At 47.0% G+C, this 22,376-nt stretch overlaps 1 protein-coding gene across 10 annotated transcripts in view; it reads left to right on the top strand.

The window, feature by feature from the left end:
- COL13A1 (collagen type XIII alpha 1 chain) overlaps window positions 1-22,376 on the top strand; it is a 57,649-nt gene that overhangs the window by 31,019 nt on the left and 4,254 nt on the right. For 5 of the 10 annotated variants that reach the window (XM_057373759.1, XM_057373766.1, XM_057373765.1 and 2 more), the window contains 22 exons: window positions 1,449-1,481; window positions 2,028-2,054; window positions 2,663-2,725; window positions 4,552-4,605; window positions 5,667-5,753; window positions 6,222-6,275; window positions 6,464-6,508; window positions 7,086-7,154; window positions 7,756-7,779; window positions 8,216-8,269; window positions 8,816-8,860; window positions 9,150-9,302; window positions 10,118-10,216; window positions 10,522-10,575; window positions 11,331-11,372; window positions 11,868-11,894; window positions 13,164-13,244; window positions 15,619-15,654; window positions 17,326-17,379; window positions 17,649-17,702; window positions 18,496-18,531; window positions 21,375-21,461. In XM_057373759.1, the coding sequence (XP_057229742.1) occupies window positions 1,449-1,481; window positions 2,028-2,054; window positions 2,663-2,725; window positions 4,552-4,605; window positions 5,667-5,753; window positions 6,222-6,275; window positions 6,464-6,508; window positions 7,086-7,154; window positions 7,756-7,779; window positions 8,216-8,269; window positions 8,816-8,860; window positions 9,150-9,302; window positions 10,118-10,216; window positions 10,522-10,575; window positions 11,331-11,372; window positions 11,868-11,894; window positions 13,164-13,244; window positions 15,619-15,654; window positions 17,326-17,379; window positions 17,649-17,702; window positions 18,496-18,531; window positions 21,375-21,461 (1,278 nt within the window). The remainder of the gene's footprint in view (window positions 1-1,448; window positions 1,482-2,027; window positions 2,055-2,662; window positions 2,726-4,551; window positions 4,606-5,666; window positions 5,754-6,221; window positions 6,276-6,463; window positions 6,509-7,085; window positions 7,155-7,755; window positions 7,780-8,215; window positions 8,270-8,815; window positions 8,861-9,149; window positions 9,303-10,117; window positions 10,217-10,521; window positions 10,576-11,330; window positions 11,373-11,867; window positions 11,895-13,163; window positions 13,245-15,618; window positions 15,655-17,325; window positions 17,380-17,648; window positions 17,703-18,495; window positions 18,532-21,374; window positions 21,462-22,376) is intronic. The other 5 variants (XM_057373762.1, XM_057373761.1, XM_057373760.1 and 2 more) reach the window with 5 other exon arrangements.

Raw genomic sequence — 22,376 nt, 5'->3', positions numbered from 1 at the left:
GCCAGTTGCTGATGTTTGTAGGGAATTGGCTTTTTGTAAATTGGGGGTCCCAGGTGACCACTGCAGGTGTGTGTGAGCCCAGCTGGGACAAGCAGGGCTGCCCAAGTGGGAACCTGGGCCACTGCAGCGATGAATCAGAGTCAGTGTGTGAGCAGCCTTGCATGTCTGAGCATTGCAGTGTGAGGGTAAATACTAGAAAATAACATCATCTGCATTCGCTGCTGTTTGAAGGCTGAAAAATGAGGAACAGGCATCCCAAGGCACTGCGAAGGCCTAACCAAAGCCACTTGCTGCACGTTATCCCTTTCATKACTCCAGCCCGTACTCACTAAAACCTACTGACCCTGAGACAATCTGGAATGCTTTTTTCTCCCATTTATTGCATAGAATCCCTGATCTCCATCTTCTGTCCTTGTGTTTTTTAGCTTTTGTCCCCGATTTCTGTTTCAGAAAGCTGAGAGGTATGATCCTACTGCTCTCTGGCTGCCACTCCTCATTGTTTGAACTTTACCAAGCTCTTTTCACTTTGAACTTGGTTCCCGGTCCTCCTCACTGCTTCATATGCTACATCCCAGCCCCTCACATTTCCCAAGTTCTAACACCACTGCACTCTCTCCCCTCTCCTTAGTTATCCCTCATACTTGCTTTTGTAACTGGACCTTTTCACCAGGACCTAACTAATACTAATAGAGGGTATTAGTACAGAGATTTCAGAGCAGACAGTTGACAGGCACAGCCTGCTTTTTGCATCAGTGCTGTCGAGGGAAATGTGCCAGCAGCTGCCTCCTGGGGCTCAGAGGCACCTGTCTCAGATGCCAGGGCTGGACTCCATGGTCCTGTGGCGGTGGCTTGCTCTGCACTGCAGAATAACACCTGAATTGCAGTGCTCAGGAGTCTGTTTTTTACCCCTGAGGTGTCTGGCTTCAGAGCTCTCCTGAAAGCATTTTATTGCAGGGTTTGTCTTCTGTGATAGAAAAAGAATAAGGGGGAATAGCAAGGTTGAAGCTCTGGGGTACGAGCTGGCCTTTTCTCGGGATGCTTCAGCAGAGGTACCTGGGCTCAAGCCCTGAGGTGGGGGTTTGGCCCTTGCTCTCTCTTTTGCATTCCTCAGTTAGTGGACACTGTTCTGCTTGTTGGCCTTTGCTTCACTTGTAGCACTAAAACCAGGGGTGGGGGTAGAAATCCGGTTGTCTTGACTGGATTGTCCTCACGATGCCTGCCTTTGGAAGAGCTTTCTGGAACGCAGAGCCACTGCCATAGGTGAACGACTTCTCAGGGAATGTGGACGTGTGCTGTGTGGTGTTACAGCCTTTACTTCTGACTTGTGGAAAGAAAAAGAGGTGCATTTGTGCATTTTTAGTTTCACCTGACTGATACTGTTTGCTTTTAAAAAATGTATGTCCGATTAATTTCAAACAAGCTGTTCCTATCTTTCCTCTCTCTGCCAGGGTGCTCCTGGGGTGGCCGCCGCAGGGATGAAGGTCAGTTTTACTCTGTAATGCCTCGCCTTGGGCACGGGCTGGAGCTGGGAGAGCGTACAGAGCTATAAAATGGTCGGACAGCTCCCACTAAAGGGGAATATCAGAACTGACCTGTCTCCAGCCGCTCCCCTGCTACCCAGCGGCGAGTCTGGTGAGCTCTTACCATCACAGCCTCCCGCAGCCGTGCCTGCTCCTGTCACATAGAGCAAGAAGCGGCAAATTCCTTCATGCCCGCAGATTAATCTTGTCCTACTATACTCCTTCGTATCTGGTAAACGTCTGGAAGCACTGCAAGGTGGTCACTCAGTTTTGTACAAGCCCTGAGTCTGACGTTTGGTAGTTCCTTGCAGCAGCCTGAGAGATGGCTAATGAAGAGAAAACAAAATGCAGGCGCAAAAATACACAACTGGAGCACTCTCATGCCCTTACTTACAAATCAAAGGCCCCCATGGATTAATGTTCTGTTCTTCATTCTGATAGCTCTAGAAGGATTTGTACTCTCTCTTCCTAGTTTTTCACTTTATTTTCCTATCTCTTTCTCACCAGGGCGAGCCTGGGACTCCAGGAGAAAAGGTACTCTCAGATGGTTTTGCTCTGAGCCTGTACTTCTGATTGGTTGGTATATTATTCCCCACCCAGAGCAGGTGAGGGAGCTGAGGAATGGCTCTGTACTTCCCAGTACCTAAGTCCAGACCCTAATGGCACCTGCCACCCTAAGCAAAATGGTAGTAGGATACAGTGATGTCAAGAAAGGGACCATACTGCAAATATTCCCAGTCTACTCATGTCTGTGTCAATGGAAAACCTTTCAGTTGCCTTTCTCCTTTCCTCCCTACTCCACAAGACACACACGGCACACTTTGCTTAGCAGTTAGATTCCCTCTGCCCCTTTCCTTGTCCCCCTTCTGCCTCCCAACACTTGTGTGCCCCACAGAAGCCTTCCCATGCCCCTGCAGGGGACTGTTCTGCTGTGCACTGTATGAACTGCCCTGGGCAGTCTTCCCATCTCGGTGTAGCATGAGCTGGTTTGAGTTCCCGAGGCCTCATCCCTTTCCATCCTGGAGCAACCAGCTTGGTTTCACAGCAGCTGGCTCCTCTTGTTGGAGGCTCGCTGGGTTATGTTACAGCATGTGACAGCCGCATAACAGACGCGTTCTCTGTCTCTTTTCTTCCCCATCAAGGGAGATCCTGGAGTCCCAGGGAGGATGGGCCCCCCAGGTTTGCCAGGGAAGAGGGGGCAGCGGGTAGGACATTGCGTGTTTGGGCTGGGTGTCCTGGCAGGGCTGTGTTCCCTGCGAGGGGGAGCTGCTGTGTGCTGCACTGCTGTGCTTGCGGGGATTATGTGTCCTTTGCCGGCTCTTGCCCCCTTGGCGAAGTGTGTTTGTGTGTTCCTGCTTGCAGGAGGTGGGGGCTGCTGGCAGGCAGGGCAGCAGGAGATGCCTGCCATGGAGTCTTGTCCCGGGAACGATTAAGGACAGTGCTGCATCTTTTGACTCCAGAAATAACACCCTGAGCAGGGATTCAGTAATCTGACCTCCCTCCTCAAATCCACTGCTTCACACCCTAGTTCTGGCAGCACGGGATGTTTTCAGTAGCCTTTATGGCCATGTGTATCCGAAACAGTCCTTGAATGAAAAGTGGGGTATTGAGACAGAATCAGGGATTCACAGAGGCCCAGGACAGAATTAGCTATTATATGTTTACAAAACCACCCAGTGCCAAATGTTTTCCTTGGATGCAAAGTCCTGGAAATGTTTTCCCTTTTTCCAGGGAGAGAAGCATTAATTTAGGGCAGCAATGTGCATGGTCTAGCCGGGAAAGAAAGCTGTGGGGGGAAGGCCGGGTCGTACAGGTGGCTGGAAGTCAAATTACCTTGGAGAAAAGGGTGACTGCACTCTAGAACTGCCTGACAAAAAGATTGCTGCTAGTTAATTATTTTCCAGGGAGCTACCAGTGCATGTCTGTTCCTGGAGCATTGATGCAAGTCCCCTGCATGTCAGATGTGTGCCCTTGAGCTCTGATGAGCAGCACCAGCCTTTGCAGGCCAGCAGCATGGCTCCAGGAGCCATTGTGGAGAGAGCTGGATGTGAGGGAAAAGAGGGTTTGAATTGCTCTATGTAATCTGCTGCTGAGTCTTGGAGCTGTGGGGATTGTGGCTAAGGACACACCTTTCCCTGGTGATGCATTTGAAACATCTCTGCAATGGAACAGAAACCTCCAGTATCTTTCTCTGTCGTGGAAAAATGCAGACTCCTAAACAGGACACTGTACCTGGAAACCATGGGTTTAGCAGCTGGATGGAATAGTCTGAAGAGGACTTAACTTCAACATAAAGACCCTTAATTGAGCTCCAGTGTTCAAAATAGAGCCCAGGTGTCATGGTGAACTGGGTAAAGCCACTTCACCAAGGGAATGCTGGATGCTCTCTATTGCTCACTGCCCATGGCATCCTCCCTGCTCCATGGTGCCCTACACAGCTCATCCTGCAGCTCTCCAGGCACCATCTTGCACCATCAGCTGTTGTCTGCCATTTTTGCCACTCCTGCCTTCGCTGCTTTTCTGAGCGGTGCGTGTCACAGGGCTTGGCTGCCAGCTGAAATGCTGCACTGCTTGGCATTTTGTAAGAACGTGATGAGTCTGGGATTTGGAGCTAGGGAAAAAGAGCAGGGCATGGAGAAAGTCCTGCACTCCATTCGCGCCTAAAATTCACTCTCGACAACAGCTTCTGTGGGTATATGGATCAAGGAAAGCCTTGCAGAAGAGCTGACAGGGAGAAGGGTTTAGCAGACCAGAGGGATAAAGAAGATGCAGAGGGGAGACCCTGGATCCCTTTCCCTCTTGCCTTTCTTGGAGAGAAATGGCAACAACATGCAGAGATGGTCAAAAGGTTGGGTGAAAACATTCAATATCTTGAGCTGGTACTGCTCAATGAGGATGCCTTGTCTGGGCCCAAAATAAAATTCCTAGGGAAAGGAAAGGTTGTGAAACCAGGAGCAGCTCAACCTTTGGCTGCTCCTTCAGGATGCAAAGCCTGCAGAGTCAGCCCTGACCATGTCGGTTGTGCCAACAGGGTGAGAAGGGACGAGCTGGTGACCCTGGTCTTCCTGGACTCCCTGGCCCTAAGGTTTGTCTCTTTCCTGGTTTTTGTTTCTTTTTGTTTGGGTTTTTTTTTGGGTTTTTTTTTGGTTTTTTTTTTTTTTTGGGAGGTACCACTCTCACCCCCTTTCCTCTCTCCCTCATTCCCTGTGCACAGCTCACACATCTGTATCAGTGTGTTCTGCACTGCTCAGCTGGATGTCATCCCTAGTCAGGATATGAGGGGGGCACACAAAAGATGCCTTTTTGTGAGGAATTGCATGCCCTCCTGCAGTGAGGAGGAGGTGGTGGTCCTGGGAGCAGGACCATGGAATCATGTTCCAATAGTTGCCCTTTAAAAGCAGGACCTCAGATGTAACATGGATTTCAATCTTCTTCCTGCTCCGAGATCCATATGTGATGAGGAGGTGGGCTTTTTGGGATCTTAGTTGGAGGAGTTGCTTTGTGCTGAGAGGCCCAGGGCAGCTCAGCTAAAGCTAAGCCCTGAGAGTGGCTTTTTCCCTGTGCATTGAGATTTTCTGATAGAAATCATACCTTTCAAATCAGGCTTGGGGAAGGGGGCAGTGCAGGGAATGCCAGTGACCATTTCAGGAAGGGATGAGGGTGTAATGGGAAAGCTTTCCTGTTACTGCCTTATTATCTGCCTCTGTGCAAAGGACAGGGTATGTAGGGCTGAGTGGCTGATGACTACAGCTCCAGAGGGAGATATTCCAAAAGAAGCCATCATCAGGTGGTTTGATCAGCTCAGTTTCAACAATAGAAGAACACAGCATTCCGAGGGAGGCTGGGGGTGAGGTCTGTCCACAGGCAGCTTTACATTGCCCTGGGGAGCCAGTGCCTTGCCACAGCCAAAGGGATGAGCATGCTGTGGCTGCTGGCAGTGCTCCACAAGGACCTCCAGGCTGGACTATACTGGCCTGCTCCCTGGCCAGCTGCTGCCTTTGGAGTGGTGCCTCTCTGGGCTTTCGAAAATCCAGCTGATGGATCTTGTCTTGGGCCATGTCTCTCTAAGGCCGTATTTTGGCAAGTGAAGTTACAGAGATGAGGAGTCTGAATTGAGACATGTGGCTTATTCTTCTTTGCAAACAGGGAGAGAAGGGAATTGCTGAGAATGCCTTGGTGGGAGCTAAAGGAGAACCTGGCCCTCCAGGTCTGCCTGGACCCCCTGGACCAAAGGTGAGTGATTTTTCCTTCATGGAATTGTATGTTGTGAGGGACTGTGCCCAGCACAAGATGTGTAGGAAGGAGCAAAGGTTGTATTCATCATGCCCACCTCTGGTTACCTGCTGAAGGCATTTCAGGTTCTACAGAGTGTTTCAGTACTGTTGTTTCATATGCTGCAGGTGAGAGATTTTGTGAACTGTTTTTGGAAGGAAAATACCCTCCTTGTGCTCAAATAATTTCCCTGTGGACTCTGTGAGAAGCCAGTCTGAGCATTCCCTCTGCACTGGATGGAACAGAAGGGTGCCTGGTGGGCAGTCGTGGCAGGAGATTTGGGCTACCCTGAGCAGAAAGGGGCTCAGCACATGTTGCTTGGCTGGTGCAGTTCTGCAGTTCTTCCTCCTGGAAATGCAAAGCCTGCAGTGAAGTCACACTCCCTCCACACAACACAAATCCATTCCTTATGCTTTCTCTTCCTGTCAGGGAGAAGCTGGTGACGTTGGCCGGCCGGGTGCTGCAGGGTCACAGGGAGAAAAGGTACAGAGTGCTTCTTCAGGTTCTGAAGCTGCAGATTTGTTCCTATGTGTACAAAACTTAGCTGAAAAGGAGAATTTTAAATCAAGTTGTCTAGTCCAGACTATTTCAGAGAAGCAGCAGAGGATGATTCCTGAAGTTCAAGCAAGTGAAGGGACAGCTTTGCTAAAACTGTGATCTTTCTGTTTCAGGGAGAACGTGGTTCGCCAGGAGACCAGGGACCCATGGGCCCAAGGGTAGGTATTCCTTCACATACAAAGAGTTCTGGCCCTTCACAGGGGTCTGAGATAGTGGGACCACACTGAAAGTCGGATTAGGACTTGCTGTAACTAAAAGCACTCATAGCTGGGCAGTGGCTAAATATGAGACAGGCTCTTTCTCCACCCTATACCCTCACCCCATATCAGAGGGAAAACGTCTCCTAAGCCATCTCAGGGTGGCTCGTTCATAGAAGGAGGGAGTTTGGACATCCCAGTCTGGACTCAGGCCCCTGGCCTATGAGAAAAGGGCAACAAGGGCGTTGGTGCATACCCAAGTCTAAGAACTGCTCAGACAATCCAGTTCCTGCATTCTGGCCTCAGCTTCACCTCTTCCCAGATCTGCCACCTTTGATGGTCACGATGTGGTGATCTTAGCTGGGCTGGCTACAATTCTGTAGAATTGCTGCACTGCGGAGGTTTTCTTCAATAAATGATTAACCAGACACTCATGACATGGGCTCCACTGAGCCTCCTTTTTCAGAGTGAACCCAGCTCTCAGCAATGCAACTGAAGGGCAATCCCAGCCCCTGGCTAAAGACTTGGTATTTTGCAGGGCCCTAAAGGAGAGCCTGGGAAGGATGAAATGATGGACTATGATGGGAACATCAGTGAAGCTCTCCAGGTGAGCAGCTGCCCTCCTGTCCTGTGAGGTGACAGCTGGATGCTTTGCTATTTCCAGGGGATGCAGACAGCTGGGAACAAATCATGTAGATCTACTTGGCAGTAGCAGTGAAGGGAAACACTTGGTTGTGCCATAGTCCCTTTCATCGCACAGCTCACTGTGTGTAGGGTTTTGGTAAACTTCTGTGTGCCCAGTTGGGCTGATGTATTGGTGCTAGTGGATGTAGAGGACACATGAACCCCCTTGGGAATGGCCCATGACGTGGGGTGAGTGGTGAATAAAGTCACCAAAGCTTCGTTGTGAGCGTGTGCAGAGGAAATGAAGTGAGCGAGTGGCTGTGCCCAGCTCTGGGTTGGAATGGGTTCCACTGGGATAAAGGGGAAATTGTAGAATAACAGCTCTGTGGGACTCACAGTGAGTTTTTTGGTTCCAGGGTTTGTTGGGTTTTTTTTTTTTCCTCTTATGTATTTTATGTAGGCTCCTTGCTTATTCGAGCCAGTGTTACATTAGTGGAGAACAAACCAGCTCCAGAAAAAAAGCTTGGTTTTCCAGTGGCTGTTTTCTTTATTTTAATTTTTTTTTCACTTTTTTTTCCCCCTAGGAAATACGAACTTTGGCCTTGATGGTGAGTTGCTGTCTTTGCTGTGGGGTTTTACACAAGTAGCCATGTGCCTATCCTAAGCAGATGGCCTGACAATTAATTTAGGTGCAGCAAAAACACTTGGCCTTTGCCATTGGGAGCGAAAGCAGCCAACAGCTGAAAGAAGAGGTCATCTTGCCTTCTGATCTTGGCATTTGAATTCTAATCAGGACTTTCATGTCTCTGCTTTGAGAGGTAATACAGGCTGCTCAGAACAGAGAGTGCTCAGAAGGAGAAGAGAAGAGCAGCTCTCAGGCTCTCCATTGCTCAGCTTCTCAACAAAATATGATTTTAGGAATGCCTTGGAATGTTCCTCTTTGATTTCCTGTAAACTCAGAAGAGATGTTTCATTTCAAATCACAAAAATAAAACCCCTGTTGAATATGAAAAGAATATGAAAATACTTCTTTTCTTTATCTAGGGACCCCCAGGACTTCCAGGTGTGGCTGGACCTCCAGGGCCACCAGGACAGAAGGTACTATCTCAGTTCAGCACTTGCAGAATCAGGGCAGCACAGGAGCGGCCCAGGCAGAATTTCCAACTAAAGCTCTCTCCAGTTACTTCCTGTTTAGCACCATCAGACTGTCCTGCCGGCCTCTACCCCTCCTCCTCATGCACAATATCCTGAAGATCTCTTTTCCCACAATGATAATGCCTAATCTCAGAGATGAAGGATCATTTTTACTTGCCCTCCTCTTCAGGAAGCAGCTTGTGGGAACAAAATTCTGTAAGATTGTGTTGATTGAGGACTACTTTACAACACTGGGACTATGAGCTGGAAGTCAGATTAACAAGACTGGGAAAATTCTCAGGAAGTCATGTAATGTTTGAACAGGGGGTTTCCATATAGCTTTTCTTTAATTCTGTGAATACAGAAAAAAAGGGGGTTTTCATGCTTTTTTCTTGTGAGTAGTCCCTGCAGGCTATTTCTGCAATGTTTGCCCTTCTTCATCATAGTGACACACAGAAGGAGTCAGAATAACTGCTTTCAAACTGCCAAAGTACCAATTTTATGTTTCAGGGTGAAATTGGCTTGCCAGGTCCTCCAGGCCACGATGGAGAAAAGGTAAGGCACGATGCTCTTCCCATCAGAGGTCTTACCTAAAGTCATGTCTGTCACTGACATTGCACAGTTGCTTTTGTCACTGGGCAAAAAGGTATTTTGCTTCACAAGAGAGAGCATTAGTGGTTTACCAATGTCCTAATGTTTGTCATGGCAAGGCTGTTTTGTCCTCTCTCCAAAGGGCATTGCCATGAAAGGATGAATGAGCAGTGGAAGAGGCTCTAGGGCAGGCAGGAGTAACCTTACTCTTATCTGTAAATGTTTCACTTTATGTTATGTGAATTTCGTTTAGGGACCACGTGGCAAGCCTGGAGAATTGGGCCCCCCTGGCCCTCCTGGACTTCCAGGAAAGGATGGACCCCCTGGAATAAAGGGAGAGCAGGGCCACGTCGGGGTCAGAGGAGAAAAGGGCGATAAGGGAGAGCCAGGACAAGCGGGCCCACCGGTGAGTAAATCAAAGCCTCCCTGGGTACTGGTGGCTGCCCAGGTTATGGGACAAGGCCCCAGGACTCCTCGGATACCTCAGAGCCCCTGTGAGGTGGGTGCTGCTGTGTGAAGTGTCACAACACAGCAGTGAGATCCTGAGCTGCCTGGCACGTGTGTTGTCCTCTTGCTGGAGTGGCTGTCCCCAGCTGCCTGCCCTGCTCTCTGGGCACCCTGTCCCTTGCTCAGCTTGCTGCCTGGTGTCTTGCTGGCACTAAAACGCTGCTGGAAGTGAGCAGGCCTGATGGTGAGCCTGGAGGCTGAGGCACCAGCACACCCCGTCCTGGATGGGAAGCTGTTGGGGTAACCCCTCACAGCCCAGCCACCAGCTGGGGCAGAGTGCCCAGCCTCCCAGCTTCAGTGTCACAGCTTCTGTGTCCCCAGCACCGCTCAAGGGGCTTTTTTGCAGTGACTTCCTGCCTCTCTACAAGATTAGTGGGATGAAACTCCTGCTCAACAGCTGGCTGTGGGGAGTGATTTCTAGCATGGACTCCAGCAAACTGCATAACCCTGAGCAGAACTTGGAGGCAGGAAAGCAGTATCCCACCTCCACTCAGGAGACTGGCACACCCACAGTGACTGGAGGATGTTCAGACACTGCACCTCTACTTTCAATACTACTGAAGCCCTGCATTTCCATGGATACCTGGCAGATGTCCAGGGTTTTCAGAGTACTCTTGAGATGACCAGAGCTAGTCTTGGCTCTTGCAGTGATGTCTTACATGTCTACCTGACTTAGGTGTGCAAAAATTCCACAAATCTTTTTTTGATCTATAGGGTCTAGATGGCCCCACTGGAGAGAAAGGAGAACGAGGTGACCAAGGGATACCAGGACCATCAGGATTGCCAGGTCCCATTGGACTTCCAGGATTGACAGTAAGAATGGAAAAGACAGGCTGCTCTTTTCTTCTTGGTAAAGAGAAAATAGCATAGAGCAGCACACAAGGGTTCATTTCCCAAAGTGCTGAGTATCCTGGGAGCCTCAGAGCTCTACCCCTTCGTTAGGTGCCACAGAATGACTGTCAGGCCTCTGGCAGCAGGCAGGGAATGGGAAACCCATGTGTTCCTGTTTCTCCCGGGGCAGCTGCTGCTTGCCAGCACATGGGTGGTTCACAGGCAGCTTCAATGGAGGGAGACTGCAGAGCTCAGTTGGTGGTGACAGGATCTGTTGTTGTGTGCAGGGAGAGAAGGGTGAGCCTGGGCAGCGTGGAGACAAAGGAAACCCAGGAGAATTGGTAGGTCGCCTTTCTCATGTTCCTTCTGCGATCTTGGCAGTAGGGGAGGGACACTTTGGCAGCAGTGCTGCTGGAAACAGGCACACCCCATCCTCTGGTGACACCCCTTCACTGGGGACTGCAAGCCTCATGCTGTGGGACTGCATCACCAGCCACCTCTGGCTCCTGATGCCCTCCTTTCCCTGGCACAATCTCCCTCACAACCAGCAGTCAATGAGAAATGCCTAGGGAAGGACAGAACATCTTGGAAAAAATAGCAAATATTTTCCTCAGCATTTTCAGTAAGTGGATTTTCCAGCAACACTTGCATTTGTATATATACACACGTGTTTGGGGTGGGGGTTTTCAATAGATTTTACAGTTCTTGAGCTTGCTCATCCCTGTCTTTGGAGTACCCTGTCAGGAGTCCCACAGGCTGATGACATGAGTGGAGCCAGCTGTTTTCTTCCCTATCTTTTACTCTTTTGACCTTATGCCTCCTTGTAGGAGCAGTAGTAGAGTAGTGGAAGTGGATCTTTCTTTGGAGAAAACCTTACTGCTTTCCCTCCTCTTAAATGTTTGCAACTGCTGCATAACCCTCCCCAGCCACTGAGTCCTGCATTGTTGCTGCTTCCTAATGCAGTGCTTAGGTGGAGTGCTGGTTTCCCAGCCTGGTAGAGGAGCTCTGCTGCACCCTGTGTCCTTTCCTCTGAGTAGTCTCACTTTGCCCCTGAGGGCAGCACATTGATGGTGACTTCTCTTGCATTGCTTTCTAGATACCTGGGCCCCCTGGACCCCAAGGCCCTCCAGGACCTCCGGTAAGTTTGAATAATTCACCTGAGGAGCAAGGCAATGGGAATGGGGATAGAGCAGGCAGTGGCTGGAGAGGATTCTGTGAGAAGACCAGAACCACTGAGGTGTTGAAATGGGAGCATGCTTAGTGTCGCTTCCAAACCCACGCCCAGGGTAGGTCACAGCTACGGTGGGCAGGGTGGGCAAAGAAAGAAGGTTATGTTAGTGTGAGATAAAAGGGAAGACAGTAGCAAGATGGGATGGATGGGATTAAACGGATCAACTGCAGAAATGGTCTTAATAGCACACCTGGCCCCCTGCCAGGCTGTGCTTGGCAACAGCCTCCTTGTTAGACATGGGAACAATATGTGAAGTGCCCATTGCGCAAATGAAGAGGCCTTGGGGCTGAGTGTTTGTACCCCGAGAAAGCTAAGCCTTTGCACTGCACACTTGACTAGGATACCTGGAGTTTAAAGCCCATCCTGAAATTACTTACATCTTGTTTCTCATCCCAAATACAGGGTGTTCAGGGCATCCCAGGACCCAAGGTAAGGGTACAAAGCATTACATACTGAGGTGTAACTAAAGTTGTCCCAGGTGCTAGAATTCCCTTCAGTAACAACTTTTTAGTATTCAGGTGGTACTTTTCTTCCATCTTGGTAAGAGGATAGATCCTTCTGGATATTTTCTTGAAGGAAATGGATTAGCAGCTCTCATTTTAGGACCCAGAAAAATAGTCCTTCCCTCTAGTTTTCATACAGAGAAGTGAGAAGTCACTGCCCCATGGAATTGTTCCCTTGAGAGCATAGCTGAAATCTTTGTCTGAAGGGTGGAGGTCTGTACAGTGGGACAAATAGTCTGCACACAGTCCTAAGGAACTGAGCTCTAGCTTAAAATTAGTCTTAAAATTACCCTGTACATTCTGGTGTAAAGCACTCAAGAACTTCACTGTCCTTGGTGGTGAGAATCTTTCTAATCTGCATCTAAATGCTCAGCCTGCACCACTGGCTTGCCTGCTGTAAAACAGCTCCTAGACAAAAAGTAGTTGAGTGGAAATATTCAAGGAGAGCTGCATCTTTCTGGTGACATTCTGGGCAAAGACTGGAAAATGTGCAGTGTCTTAATTCTTCTGATTATCCGTAGTATTTGGCCATCAGCACTGTTTGGATGCTAAAAGGGATGGGTACGTTTTAAAAAGCCTTATGAACAGGATTGAGGGAGGAAAAGGCTTTGGGCTACATTCTGAATTTAAGAAAAAGGAATATTTTGTTTCGTATTGCTTTATAGTTTATAAAACAGAATTTAAAAAATGCAGTTGGGAAAGGAATGCTGAAATTACTTTTTTTCTGAAATGTTAAACTGATGCCTTATAATTTACAAAAGTCTTTCCAAATATTGTTTCTACATTATTTTTCTTCAAAGCTTGTAGACACCTGTCATTCACTTCCAGTGGATCCACATCTTATAATGTAAACCCACCATATCAGATAACTTCTGGCTATATATATTTATATATAAATATGTATACAGTCACACCAGCAGGGAGAGCAGCACTGGAGTGAGCTCAGTTCACCTCTGAACATCTTTACCCACAGGGTCTGAGTCTCCTATCTTTGCCATTAAGTTAAAACAGGTGCTCACACAGAGGTAATTTGACTGACAGTGGTTTTCTTCAAATTAGGCTGAGAATGAGGCTGAAGTGTTACTCTGCTTCCTCTTGTATTCCCTCTGCTGCTCCGGCGCTCTCTGAAGGGAGGAATGTTTGTTATATAAGTGATGTTACAGTGGGTTTATTTTCTGCTCCATCCTTCCTTTAGGGGGAAGCAGGGATTGATGGAGTGAAAGGAGAGAAGGGTGCCCAGGGTGAAAAAGGAGACAGAGGGCCACTGGGATTACCCGTAAGTATCCAGGAAGCAAGCAGCATTTTGTGAGCCAAACTTATATCAGCTGTAAAAAGATCCCTCAATAGGAGACGCACGTGGGGATTTGGTATGTAAAGTCAGATAAAGAGATGGTCTATAAATAATTGTGCCTTTGCTTTTTAAACTCAAAGCTTCAATTTCTGTACTGAGCCTTCAACTTCTAGATCTGTTTAATAGATCAGCAGTCTTTATTTCTTCCTGGTTCTGGCAAGACTGGGAATAACAAGCAGTAGCTTTCCTGGGGGTTCTGTGCACTTCAGGGCAAGACCAGAAACAGAAGTCAGAGATGTGGAAAGGGAAAAGCCTTCCCCAGCCATTTGTCACCTGGGCTAAGCTTTGTACAAAGTGTGGTGGTTCTTAATGCAAATCAGCTCCATTGATATCTGAACCATTCCTGACACTTCTGCCATGGAATCAGTGCTGTCCCTGACCCGTGTCCAAGCTGTGTGTGAACTCAGTCTGATTAGCCTGGTGTTAGTGCACTGTTTGGCTTAGCAAGAGGAATTGGGGCACAATGTGTTATAGAGAACTTGCAGGACCTTTAGATACAAACCTGATGATGAGTTGGTGGTAACTTAGTCTCACCCAGTTGTTCCATCAGCCCCCAAGTTCTCTCATCATAAAAAGCACTGGTGGCACAGTAGACCTTCTCCCTTTCCCAAATTTGGTGCCTGGAATGAGCACTGCAGAGTGCATCTCGTGTACTGTGTGACTTTGTCATCCTGTGTTTGACCACCCAGATCCCTTGTCCCTGACTTTGGCTGAAATGTGTGTGTCTTTGTTTGTAAAATGTTTTCCTCCTTTAGTGGTTCTGAGCAGTAGTTCCCTTCTGAGCCTGGATGAATCCTCTCTAACTCTAGGCACTCAATTGAGCTCAGCATGAGCGCATTCCCTGGGGCTCCAGGCAGAGACAGTAGGGAGAAAGCAGACTTTTTGGGAGGCTCAAAGACAAGGGATTGTGCCTCAGGGAAGCAGTAAGAAGTCAGAACCCAGTCCCCTGAGAAATGCTAATGAAGGTTTTCTGTGTAAATGGTTATTCCCTCAATTGAGACCAGGGAGCATCCGGACGGGGGAAGCAGATTCTTGTGAAAGTCTGAGCAGAAGGTGCCCCAGCAATTATCCCGACAAGCTCATCAGAGTGTCAGGGAATGTGCTAGCTGCTTCTGTGACAGCAGTGAGCCCCATAGGGGCCCAAAGATCCCTTGGCTTTTCCCATCACTCTTCCTGAGCTGTGGAGTGGGGGAAGAATGGTTCGGAAGTGTCTTCTTAGAAATATTTTGTGTTTGAATCAGCAGTAGCAGCTGGCCAACCAGGAAGCACAGCTAGTAAGATACTGTGGAACGTGTATCCTTCCTTAGAGCCACAGAACTCTGTTCAGAAGTTTTTCCATGCCTGGTCCAGTGTGTCTTCAACCTGTCAAACTAAATGCAGTGCCAAGCGGGTTCTGAAACAGTTCAGACTGTAAAATTCTGAAACTGGAACTGCTGCCTTTTCCTCTCTGATTTGGGGGTTGACATCACACTGGAATTCCAGTCCTGATTGTCTGCAGTAGGTTTGGACTTCTCTATGGCCAAAAGGGTTAGGAGTCTGTAATGCTCAAGTGGAGGGAAACTCAGTATTTGGTACTTTTATCCTACCACAACTTTCTCTCCCAGCTTCTGTCAGAGACAAACCATTGGGGTAGTTGTGCCTTGGGCAGAACCACTGTTAGATCTTATGGATTAGGAAATACAGGGCAAGAGCCAAGCAGACAGAAAAGTGCCACTTGATCCCAGTGTGGTGTAAATCTGCACTGGTGACACAGGGAGATGAGGCACCTGTTTCCTAAGCCCCCAAACAACTGCATGTGGAGTGGAGCAAGCCTGCAGCTGACTTAGTGTGCACCAACAGGCCCTGCATTTCTTGGTGGGAACTTGAACAGCTGATGGCTCTGCACTGCTTGTAAATGCCTTTGTGACCACCGGCCTCTGAGCCTTGTGTCTCACCTGTGTTGCCCAGCCTGCCACAAAGGCAATGCAGATTCCAGCTCCACTGTCACATTGTCCTTTTCACCACCTGTCACAGAACAGCTGATTCTCCAGCAGTTTTCCTGGTGGCATTGAGAGAAGGAAATTTATGTGCACTTAAGAGGATCTGAAAGTTGCAGGTCAACATTACGTGTATTCAGTGTTTGTATGTTTTTGTTGATTTGCTTGTAGTACCATCACCTCTCCTTGAGATCTTAAATTTTGTTTATTGCAAATGTATGTTTGTCTCAAGTCACTGCTTTACTCACCTCTCCCTTCCCCTCTCCCTCACCCTCCTCCCCTCTCCTCTGCCTTGTTTTTGTAAACCCTCCCCGTCTGTTCAGGGTGCTTCAGGTTTAGACGGCAGGCCTGGACCACCGGTGAGTTCTGTTTCTCTGTTACCCCACGTTTGTCCTCTCCAGTATTGTGACTCATTTTGTGTCTTCCACCTGAGTCTTGTTTACACCAGGAACAATCTTATTTTTACCAAAGCAGGCTTGGGAGGGGAGTTAAAATGAGGAGTGATGTCACATGCTTGTCTTTTTTGATGCTATGAGTCTGGATCCTGGGGTCACAGCCTACTTGTTCCACTCTGTCTCAGTAACAAGATGAATGAAACCTCTGCATGGTTCCATGATGCTCTGTTCTCCTGTCCTCTTCATCCTGAGGGGTCTCCAACCTGTCATTCTCCATGAGATGGGGCAGGGACTCATCATCAAGAACTGTAGTCGTAGGACAAGGGGGAATGGCTTCAAAATGAAAGATTGAGTAGGTTTAGATTGGATATTAAGAAAAAAAATCTTTACTGTGAGGCACTGGCAGAGGTTTCCCGAGAAGCTGTGGCTGCTCAATTCCTGGAAATATTCTGAGCCAGATTGGACAGGGCTTGGAGCAGCCTGGGATAGTGGAAGGTGTCCCTGCCCATGGCAGACTTTTGGAACAAGGTGATCTTTAAGGTCCCTGCCAAACCATTCTGTGATTCTAAGTAATGCCAACCTGGTTCTGCAAACCACTCTTCTATTCTCGGATAACAGCTGTTAAATAACAGCCAAATATTTTTAGTCCCTCTTGGGAAATCAGAAGGAAATCTTGGGAAATCAGATCACCATGTATAATCCATTTGGCTATTAAAAAAAAAAAAAAAAAAAAAAAAAAAAAGGCAATTTCTCCTCCTCAGGGTAGTTGGGAATAATTCAGCTGCTCTGACTCTGAATGGCATCTTACACAGTCACTTGTTTGGGGAAACTGTAGATATAATTTTATACATGTGCAGGGGAGATTTCAATGTATTCCATGGCACTAAATCATGCATAAGTGCAAGCAATTAAGATTTCCACTGTTGCATGAATTTAAGGAGAGCCTGATTTCCTCTCTTCCTTCACCACGCTGAAGTTGTGTGCTGCATGAGCTACTCCTCCACTTGTATACTTGCAGATTTGGCTTCTCTGAAAAGCTCTCCTGATTCACATGAGCCATCCTTCCCCTGTCAGAGGGGTTCCTTAGTGACTAAGGATTTCAGACTGATACTAAATAGGGCAAGACCCTTTGCTTTGAGGCAAGGTCAGCTTGCATGAATGACTGACCCAACACTTCCCACTTTGCTCAACTACACTGACTCTGGGAGGAGGGAAAGAAAACAAGGTAATAAACAAAAAGAAAAGAGAATTGCTTATCATGTGTGTAAGTGGCCTTTATTCTGCTACAGCTTTCAGCCTTGTCTGGTATAGAGAGAAAGAATTCCTGTCTGTGGAGCTGGTAGAAATGCCTTCTGAAACAATTGTTAAGAGCAAGCTTCAGAATTAAAAATGAGGCTCTGAACAGTGGTACTCATGTGATATAATATAGCAGTTCCCATGTTCTTCAAATTGCCTGTACCAACCACTTCAAATCCATCTCCACCAACACTGAAAGCTGTAGTAGTGCTACGTGCTCTCCACCACCAGACTGTCCCTCCAAGCTGTGCTTTTCCTAAAGGAGCAGCAGTGTCTCTTGGCTTTAAAAAGGCCCTGGAATAAAAACATCCTGATGTGTTTTCCTTCCTGTAACTGCAGGGTATTCCAGGACCAATTGGGGTTTCAGGACCAGCAGGACCAAAAGGAGAAAGGGTGAGTTTGCTTCAGAACTGACAGATGCTCCGTAACTGCTCTGAAGATACAACAGCTCTGAGGAATAAAGGAGCTCTAGGCTTTTCCAGAGCTGGAATTGCCCTCTTCTTGAGCATTCAAGACCCTCAGCTGGGCCTCTGAGTGTCTCATCCTTGGGGGTTTTTAGGTGCTTTGAAATGCATCCTTTGCTTTTTCTTCTGTGGTGGTCTGCTGCCTGTTTGGACTGAATAGGAATGTTAACAGTTTCTGTTCCTTTGTTTCCATTTCAGGGCAGTAAAGGAGATCCTGGAGTTGCAGGACCAATGGGGCCAATAGGGCATCCTGTAAGTTCAGAAATATTAGGAGTTTCTCTTGAGAGCTTGTTTCTTTGCTGTGGTTCTCAGCTGAAGATGCTGCTGTAATACAGTATTTGCTGTCACAGCTGGGTTAGGTATAACTCATGTGACAAGACTTTGTTCTCTATGGGAGTGACAGCAAAAGCTGAGTAGCTTCAGAGCAGACTCAGAGCGACGTGGAGGAGGCTAAAGGAAGCTGTTAATTCATCTTGGTCTTCGAACTACCTAAAGAAGCTGTTTGGGACTCCCAGGATGTGTATCCCAGTCCAAAATGCTGCTTTTGAGCACATCTGCTCTCTTTACCTTACATAGCCTGGGTGCCTGCCTCCAACCTGCCTGGGAGGGCCCTATTTTGTCATTGCAGGGACAAAAGCTGTCTTCAGTGAGATTATTCCACTGTCTGGGATTGCTTTTTGCAAAATGGGGCCAGGGTTGGTACTCTGGTCTAATGCAGTCATGGAGCTGCTTTGTTGTTCAGCGCAAAAAAGGAAGCTTGCTGCATTCTCAGAACTATTTTGTTTCTTAACTGAAAGTAACCCTTGGTATAAATACTATTATTAGTATTTATATTATATATATTGTGGTGTTACAGCTTGGATGGTCTGATAGAGGTGAGGATGAGGTTGTCTGCTGGAAAAGTTTTGTTTGTTTTTGGCATAGGGCCATTGGTACAAATGGAAAAAAAAAAACCAAACCCCTCAGCACACATTGTTCTTTTTAGTGGGAATACAATGAAACCTGCTTGTTTTAAAATAGTTAATTTTGTGTTGATGACTTTCAGGGTTTACAAGGTCTACCTGGTGACAAGGGAGCCCGGGTAAGTTACCAGGCAAACTCCTGGTATTAAATTCTTTAATTCCTAACACTGTACACAGGGACAGCCCAGTTCACTCCTGAGCTCCTGTGGTAGCCAGCATGGGTTTGTGTGCCAGACCTTCATCCAAGTAACTTCCAACACCTATGTTTTAGAGGATGACACCTGTGGCTCATTCCATCACCTGGGACATTGTGCTACATCTCTCCCAAGGCTGGAGGAGGGATTTTTTAATGTGTTCATTGTTGTCACAAACTCTGTTCCTGAAGCACAGGATTTAGTTAGACCAACATGGTGTGCTTTAGGAACTCCTGCTTCTCTACTTAGTGGGGTTCCTGGGAAAGTTAGCTGCGGTGCAGCCAGCAAATCATATTTCAGTACTTTTAAATTGTACCCAGAGGATGAAAAAGAAAATTGTCTTCTAGCAAACAATCCTGCAGAGAATTTGGAAGATGTAAATTTGGAAAAAAAGAAATTAAATTTGCCTGCTTTGAAGAGGCAGACATGAAACCTCCTCAGGCATTGTCCTGAATAGATGTGATGGTGAAGAGCTGGCCCAAACGCAATAGCAGGAATGGCAGCTTTCCCATCATGCCACCTGTGATATAGAAGGATTAACATCACAAAGGAGTGCATGTTGAGAAACTCCTGGTTTTTATAATTTTTTTTAAATTATTTCCTTGCCTGTTAAGGCTTTGAATCTGAATCTTTTTGATAAAAATGTTTAGGAGCTATGGTTGAATACAATTTATATTTAGAAATACAAATTACTTTTGGATTCCAGTCTTCATAATATTACAATTGTATAAATGTCAAGAAGTTCAATCTAAGTGTAGTCATACACACCTTCTACCCATAAGACTCTGGTATCACTTAAACATTTACATTTTCAGATAAATTTATAGTGCATGTGCCCATGTGATGATTTCATTGTATGGATTTGCTTTTGATGAATAGTGAGTGTTCTCTGTCCTCTATCTGCAATGGATTTCTGACCTTACTCTGCACAGAAAGGACAGTTTTGGACAGCAGTAGCCAACTGGCATCTTAAACTAGGGGAGAAAGGTTCAAGTTTCATGGAAGCACTGAAGTTCTCCCCTTTTTTAATCACTGCGTTTCTGGCTTTGCTTCTTAACTTCCTCTTCACTAACGTGTTTTGTTTTGCTCGTATGGGTTCTAAAAAATGCAATTTTTAATTCTTAGATGTTTTCAATTGGTTTTTAGGCTGAGTATCTTAGCAAAGAGAAGGATCTTTCATTAGCTGTAGATGGGATTAATCTGAGCTCTGGCATAAAAGCAAATGAAAACTGAGAAATTGCAACTCTTTGTAGAGGATGAGTAGGAAAGCATGAGTGGGGAGTTTTGCTGCCCCTTGAGGCGTGCATGCACTCTGCCTCACTGTCGCCCATAGTTTGCAATGCAAAAGTGTGAGAAACTCAAGAGTGTAAATGAGCAAGTTCAAAATCTTAAGGGACACTAGAAAATGCCCCTTTTCCCACTGAGCCCATGTGGAGGGACTTCCCCTTACTCTGAGGTCCTAGGCAAAAATCTTCTCTTTTCCTGTAGGCTTTTTAATTGGCAGAAATGTTGCTGCTGCTTTCTGCTTGGAGATCAGCATAGCTATGGGTTATGGCACTAAGGGCAGTGGGAACAGGTGGCATTTTGTGTGACCCAGCTGTAAAAGTGTGAACCCTGAACTTTTGTCCTGCTGTTATTTTAATGCCTGTGGGTTTTTTTCCTTGTGTGTATGTGCATCTTCCTCGCTCCCACAGGACCACCTTTGTCTCCTTTATCCCTTCCTCCTCTTCTGCCTTTCTTCCTGGTTCCTTCCTCCAGAGCAACCCGTGCTGTATTTCTCCTGGATTTGTCCTCTCCATTCCAGTGCTTGGTTCTGGGTGACTTCTCATTGCCTCTCCCCTCCCATCCATTTCTGTTGCAAGCTTTGGGGTTAACACCTTTTTTTTTTTTTTTTTTTTTTTTTTTTTTTTTTTTTTTTTTTTTTTTTTTTTTTTTTTTTTTTTTTTTTCTATAATGGAGAAGCAGCAGCCTGTGCTGATTGTATCCCTTAATTCTTTTAACACTCCCCACAAGGACCTTAACTTCAGTTCCCTGTGCAGCAGCCCCTTCTGCATTTCATGCTCAGCAGCTTTGAGAATTTTGTCTGTTAAACAGAAAGATGGATATAACTGACAAATACCACACTATGCCCTGCCTTGTGCTGCCAGTTAAAGATCAAAGACCAGTCACTGCCCTGTGGCTGTGCTGCCTAGGACTAGTCCCTGGTCTAACAGTTTTTTTGGGAGAGCACTACTCAAAACATCCCAAAGGACACCCAGACTGTGCAGACTCTCGGTTCTGAGTACTTCCTTTATTCCCTGTCTGAGAGTCCCTGAGTGAGACTTTATTTAAAGAATGGGAGTTCAGAGTGGTAAGTGCTCCAGTGGTAGAGAGACATTCCCAGCCAGCTGGAGATTGAAATGATGTGGCACCCTGCTGGTCAGAAGGGTGGTTTTCCATCCTGTGTGTCTGGGGTCAGCCAGTTCTCCAAAGTGCCCCTGTCTGATGTATGGGGAGCCCCGAGAAGTCGTGTGATGATCCCTTTGATGGTGAGCCCTCACAGTCTGTCAGTGAGGGACTGCAGCCACAGCCAGGGTATTTATGCAGCTCAGTTACAGCTCAGCAGCTCCATACATTGATCTTCATTTAACATCTCTTGAGGGAGATTTTAAAATGTTTCCTAAATGTTTATCCTTTTTTTAAACTATCGCTGACTTTTGTTTGAAATGGATGATCCTAAAGCTTTTGTGTATTCTTTTTTTTTTCTCGGACTAAACTATTATTTACAGGGGGAGAGGGGCAAGAAAGGCTCTAGAGGGTCTAAAGGGGATAAGGGAGACCAAGGAGCACCTGGATTAGATGCACCCTGTCCGTTGGTATGTCCTGTTTCATCAAATGTATTGTTTTAAGATGTGTTGATGGGGAAGACAGAAGGAAATCATAACATAAATAATGGTCTTGCAAAAGTACAACACTCAGATATGGCTGTGGTTCCCACCACAGCCTGAAGCAAAGCTGTGGGACCAACCAATCATCTGAGAGATCAGGCTGCTGAGTGACCATGGTTATGTTCCTTCCTCTTCCAGACCTCACAAACGTTTGGTGTACGTGGGGTGTCCCATGTGCTGGGAGCCCAGGGCTTTCTCCTCTGTGGATAGAGCCCTGATTCCTTTGCTGCTGGTTACGCCTCGTCTCTGGAGATGCTCAATGAGATCAAATCTACCTGACAGCAAAACTGGAATGCTGGTTTCCTTGCCTTGGAATAACAGCCAGCTGATGTGATGGCCTGAGAGCGCACAGGGCACTTGAGCTTCACTAACCAGAGGGAAAACAAGTCTCAGTTATCCTAAATGGGATGTGTTTCTGTCAAAACAGATTGGCTATAGATCTAGGCAAATGACTAAATACAGGAATATGTGTACATTATTATCTGAATTCATACACTGCAGCAAATGCTGCCAAAAATCTCCTAGCAGTGCCACAAATTCCAGGAGTACTTGGGAATCATGCATTTAGAAATCCAGTTGCTGGGTTTGCTAGTGAGCATCAGAGGAATGGATGATCTTGGAGTGGAAGAAATGCCATTCCCAGCCTCTGAGCTTTAACTCAGAAAAATATCTCCTGGTTTGTAGATGACAGAAAACCAGAAAAGAAATTGCTCCTGCTGGTTGTGCAGACACAGCTCACTGTGCAGACAGGAGCCTGTGCTTGGTGTGCAGCAAAGTGCCCTATGCCAGTCCCAGTGGGGACTCAGCCTCTCCTCCCATGACACAGAGCTGGCTGGCATTGAC

Source organism: Malurus melanocephalus, unplaced genomic scaffold, assembly GCF_030028575.1.
Source record: "Malurus melanocephalus ecotype Western Australia unplaced genomic scaffold, MMel_1.1 scaffold_207, whole genome shotgun sequence".
Classification (NCBI taxonomy): domain Eukaryota; kingdom Metazoa; phylum Chordata; class Aves; order Passeriformes; family Maluridae; genus Malurus; species Malurus melanocephalus.
The sequence above is the reverse complement of the archived record's forward strand: the minus strand, read 5'-3'. Positions and strand labels throughout refer to the sequence as shown.